We start from the raw sequence: 5,041 nt of genomic DNA on the forward strand, positions 1-5,041 counted from the left end.
ACCCGATGAAATCCAACATCCAGCTGCCATGCACGTGGGTATCGGTCTTTGTCAGTCACGTGACTGACACGCCCCCTAGCGCCATTTTGGTGGTGAGCGGAAGAAAAACAAAACAGCAGAAAACGAGAGGAGAGCGCTGCAAGCCAGCAGCGAGGATTATCAGTTAAATGGAAAAGAACAAGAAAACTGAACGGATACCCTACCCAGACAAACTTTCAAAAGCTGCTAGGGAAATAAATAAATATTTGTTACACACTCAAAATACTGTCACTTTGTTTTGTGGACACAAAAGGAATGTGCTGTGGTGCGTATTTTGCCAGATGCACATTGAGAAGAGAGCAGACTTCGACTGAAAATCTGAAGAAAAACAGGTTTCACGCCACTCCCCCACCCTCTCTGCTTCACTCATGCCCCACCTCCAAGCTCCATGTATTTGAGATTTTGTATTGCATTTTCATAAATTCTCTGCTTGATTGAGAAGATAATAACAACGCTTGTTTCAAATTTCAAACTCCACTCTTTATTGTACACACATTTTTACAACTTCAGAAACATTGTTAATATTTAAAGTGATGGTGAAACTTATATTTGTTTTGCTGTTATTTTTCAAAAGTAACTTTAAAAAAAGCAAAATTCTATTTGTGTGAAAAGAAGAATAAAGTTGAAACAGTACTTGATCTGACATTCATTTTTACACTACATTACTATGATTGTGCTTGTAGGAGGAAAACATCTGGGCACGTGCCTTCAAATTAGCTGGTTTCTCTGTGAAAATTTCAAAACAGTCAATAATCACTGTGACTCTATATCCAAAGGCCTCCACAAACTGATGAGGCATAATTTTGTGCAAGGTGTCTCTATCTGGCCACATAAAAATGACAGCATTTCATTGAATGTTCTGTACACTGTCTTTGGTGAAACACGGAAGAGATAAGCAAGGTGTTGTGAGGGCAGATCCAATCTCAGACGCATGAAGGTTAACAGAAGCATTTGAAATGGACTGAGAATTTTATTTTGAGCAGACATGAGAAGCAGCAGAAAATTAAACAAAGCCATAAAGGTTGCCAAGTTTGGTAGACCCGTATAGTACTGGACTTTTTCATTACTGTCTCCAAAGAAGCCATCAGAGATCTGCAGCTCATCAAGTTCACGCCGCAGCTCTCTGCTTTCTTCCAAAAGATGGTTCATCTCTGCACACCTGAGCACACACAGGTTACATTCTGTCTGTCCTTCCTGACGACCACCTTCTGTGTCATCCTCGGTGTCTGGCCGGCCAACGTTTTCAGCAGCCTTCTGCGTGTCAGTCTGTTGCTGGTTAGGGTTCTCTGTCGCCTCATGTGTTACTTCATCCTGTTGCTCAAGGATTTCATCAGCCTGATGGAGCCCTGTTTCAGTTGCTTGCAGGGCATTCTTTTTCAGCTGTTCCCGATAACCACGTCTTAAAGAGCGTTCTGTGTCTGTTGGTCTGATGTCAGTGTGGCCCAGATGCAGGGATGGAGCCCAGTCTGGGTCAGTCTCCATCATCTCATATGCGGGTTGACCTGCAAAGTAGATGAAAGGTTGAGTGTTTTACACATCTATTCAAAACACCATAGAAAGCACCTTAATAACAGAGATCATTAGATTACATGTGTAATAAAATAAGATAACCTTATGTTTCCCACAGTGGGGAAATTTGCTATACCGAAACAGCACAAGTACATCGGACTAGTAAGGCCAGAGGTAAATAAATAAACTGAAAAGCTTAGAGACGAACAAAGGATTATAATAAATAAACTTAAGTAGATTGCACAGGATGAATAAATGCAGTGAGTTGGCTGACATGTGGGTATGTACAGTGTTTTTATATGTACAGTGTATTTATATATATATATATTTATTTAAAAAAAAATTGTATTGCAGATTGTGTAAATGATTATACACAGAGAATGCATTATTTATTAAATTTTAGCAGTCTAAAAAAGAAATAAACAAAACAAACATCACTTTCCGCTTCTCTTCCACAGCATGTTTTAGTAGGTTTACATGAACTACTGCAACTTTATAAGCAAACCACTTCAGCGTGTTGATTTCTATTAGTGTATATTTATAAGGACTTACCTTTGTGAAAATGCCGAGAGCAAACACGAGCATGAGGAGATATTTTATGAAACGTGATGTCTTTCCTTCTTACAGCAGCGACCCATGCAGCCCGACGCCTCTTTGTAAAGTCCTCTGTCTGCGGTCCGTATTTTTTTTTCCAAGTGGGGAATACGAAAAACCGTAAGGCACCATCTGCTGTTTTCTGTTTAGAATTACTATTGCATCCTTTGACGCAGCACCAGTGTCCCATTATTTCCAAAGGAAACAACTAGAACACCTCTACTCTCTGTTAGTTTTCTTTTGTTTGTTGCTGCTGTCTCTTCACCACAGGAATGGCGCTAACTACCCTAAATGCATTGCGCTTTTGCGGAAGTGACGTAAACTGTCAAAGACCGATTGTCAGTTTCACTATAGCTCTGGTGAATTTCAATGGTGAAGTCCTCTGGAAATCTTCAATAATTGTTGTTGATTGCAGATGTGTCTATTAGTTCCCATTGATTCTGCTTGTAAAGCGGGGAGAATGGTGCTAGGCTTACCGCACCGTGACGTCACTGCTGGAAGATGGCAGGAGGGAGGGGTTACTATATTTGGGCAAAAATGGCCGATCCCAGACTCAAAGATCTTGACAAAAATTATTGTTTTTATTTTTTTTTTATTTTTTTACATTACATCACCCCGAACATATTAGTTTTAGGTATAGATAATGATCCATTGATTATTCCTTGCTGGCCGGACTTTTCCTTTAACTTTACCAGCTAAGGTTTGCATTTTCACAGCCTTGTAGTCGTAGTATTATACATGGCATTATCTTCTGTTAAAAAAGGAAATATTCAATTCTGTTAGACGTTTGCTTCAAAAAACAAATTCGATTCAGTTTATATATATAGCTCCTAAAATTCAATCAAATCATCCAGTCAGTTTGGTCAAACGTTTGCTATCTAAAAAAGACTCCCATCATTGACTTCCCAGGATTCTCTCCTGGATGTGCAGGTAGAGACGGTAGAGATTAGGCTCATCATGTCACCAACTCTGCAGCAATCCCTCATACTGAGCTTGCATTTTTGGTAAAGAAATAGTAAAACTACATTCTTCTCATCAAAATTTTGAAAACTCTCTCCTCCATGAAACTGGATGATTCCATCTGCTGCAGACATTAAAAACATTAAAAACCAGTGTTATTGTTAGACTGGGAGCAGTTGCTTTTTTCTTGCTAGAACTGAGCCCATTAGAGAACTAGCAGGGTTAGACGGTCAGAGTCCAGATTGAAAAACAGACGGGGGGGCTCTCTCTCTCTACTCCGGACATTGAGATAAATCCAAGTTTAACTCTGCGAGACGAAGACAGAGCGCTGACTTCATGTGACTGTGCTAAGCGGCCGGTAGTTTCACCTGAGAGCCATCGATCTCCATCTACATAACCCTTGCGTACATGAAAGCTGGGTCTGGACTTGATCGGGCCGGGGGTTAAGGCGAGGCAGCCAATTTGTCATCATTTGGGTGACAACTTGTGTGACTGACACGCTGCCTGAATGACCTCTCTGTGTGCTTTGAACTGATAACCAAACTAGATGTGTGTAACTGCGTGCGAGGAAGGGGGGGCGGGGATGACAACCATGAGGAAACAGGAGACGTTAAAGAGAAAAGCAGGGGGCTCTGGGTTCAGTGATACACATCCAAGCCTTTCCAGACCGACACGTCATGAATTTCTTTGAGGACTCTGATATTTCTGTAGATCTGTGTTGATTGCCATGTCAGAGACTCACTCTATCACAGCGGATGTGGTTAGTTTTGACAGACCAAGATAGAAATGTGAGATAATTCAAGTTCAAAAACAAGATTTAGTCTGCATCCTTCGGCTAAACAAAGCTTTAGTCCTTTTCCAGAGTTTTTCAGGTCTGAACTTTTAGAGGTTGAACCATTTGATTGATTAATTCCGGGTTTTATCAGATCTGGAAACAGCCCCCCTGGCTGCTTAACACAACCTGAAATAATAATAACTTTGTTAAGCAGCAAAAACGGGTTTGAATTTTACTTATGTAACACAACACCAAGGTCAAGGCAATCTGTTTCTCTCTGGGATTTTAAACGCTATGCAGACTTTTAGGCAAGTTTGCCGTTCAAGAGCAGTAGTATGGATTTCCTGGTGTTTTCACAGGTTTAATCACAATCTTTATATTCTATATATTTCATTCAGTTTTTGTTAAATGTGTGAATGTATAAGGGTTGTGTGTATTTCCTTTTTTTATATACAGCATATAAATGAAGACCTTATAATTATGGTATCTATATTCACCAGTCAGACCCCCTGATTAACACAGCTCAAAGTCTTTTGGGATTTGCTTCTTATAATTTTCACATCCAGAGACTCAAATATAAGACTTGTCTTCAATTACTCCTGTTTTGGTGGATAATTAGTTTACGTATTTGTGGTTTTCTTGATAGTTTTATGCAAATTTTCCAAATAATTCAACCTGTACCTTTTCATGTTTGTCAGGTAGCCCATCTCTGTTAAACTTTTGGTTTTGTTATTAATTCTTAATAGATTCAAATCTGGACTGTGACTGGCCATTTCTAAGACACAAGCACGGTTTTATCTACTTTTAAGGCTAGACTTAAAACTATTATTTTAGATAAAATTTAAAAGGCTCAGGTTATCCTGAGTTATCTCTAAGGGCATGCTGCTATAGCCTTAGACTGCTGGAGGACATAGGGACCACTTTTCCTTTTTAGTTCTAATTTTGTTCTAACTCAATTATAGAGGATAAAGTTGGGCCTGTTTTTTATTGTTTATTACTGTTTTTCTCCTAGCCGTAGCTATGGGCTACGCTTTTACTCTGACTAACTGCAGATGATCCTCTTAATCCCTTTGACGTGAAAACTGGCTTAGAGTTTTGTCTGATTTACTGTTTCTTTCGTAGAAGGAAAAGACTGTAGTGTCATAGTTTACCGTTACCTTTTTT

General features: G+C 39.5%; 1 protein-coding gene across 1 annotated transcript; it reads right to left on the reverse strand.

Annotated features, from left to right (window-relative positions):
- Nucleotides 1-777: 777 nt before the first annotated feature.
- Nucleotides 778-2,347, reverse strand: LOC119771310. The gene is made up of 2 exons (XM_038267178.1): nucleotides 2,101-2,347; nucleotides 778-1,541 (listed from the first exon to the last, which is right to left on the reverse strand). Exons 1-2 carry the CDS (start codon nucleotides 2,330-2,332, stop codon nucleotides 793-795), a joined length of 981 nt encoding a protein of 326 aa, XP_038123106.1. The 5' UTR covers nucleotides 2,333-2,347; the 3' UTR covers nucleotides 778-792.
- Between the last annotated feature and the right edge of the window lie 2,694 nt (nucleotides 2,348-5,041).

The sequence above is a fragment of the Cyprinodon tularosa genome, unplaced genomic scaffold, assembly GCF_016077235.1.
Source record: "Cyprinodon tularosa strain WSP-4 unplaced genomic scaffold, ASM1607723v1 ctg664, whole genome shotgun sequence".
Lineage (NCBI taxonomy): Eukaryota > Metazoa > Chordata > Actinopteri > Cyprinodontiformes > Cyprinodontidae > Cyprinodon > Cyprinodon tularosa.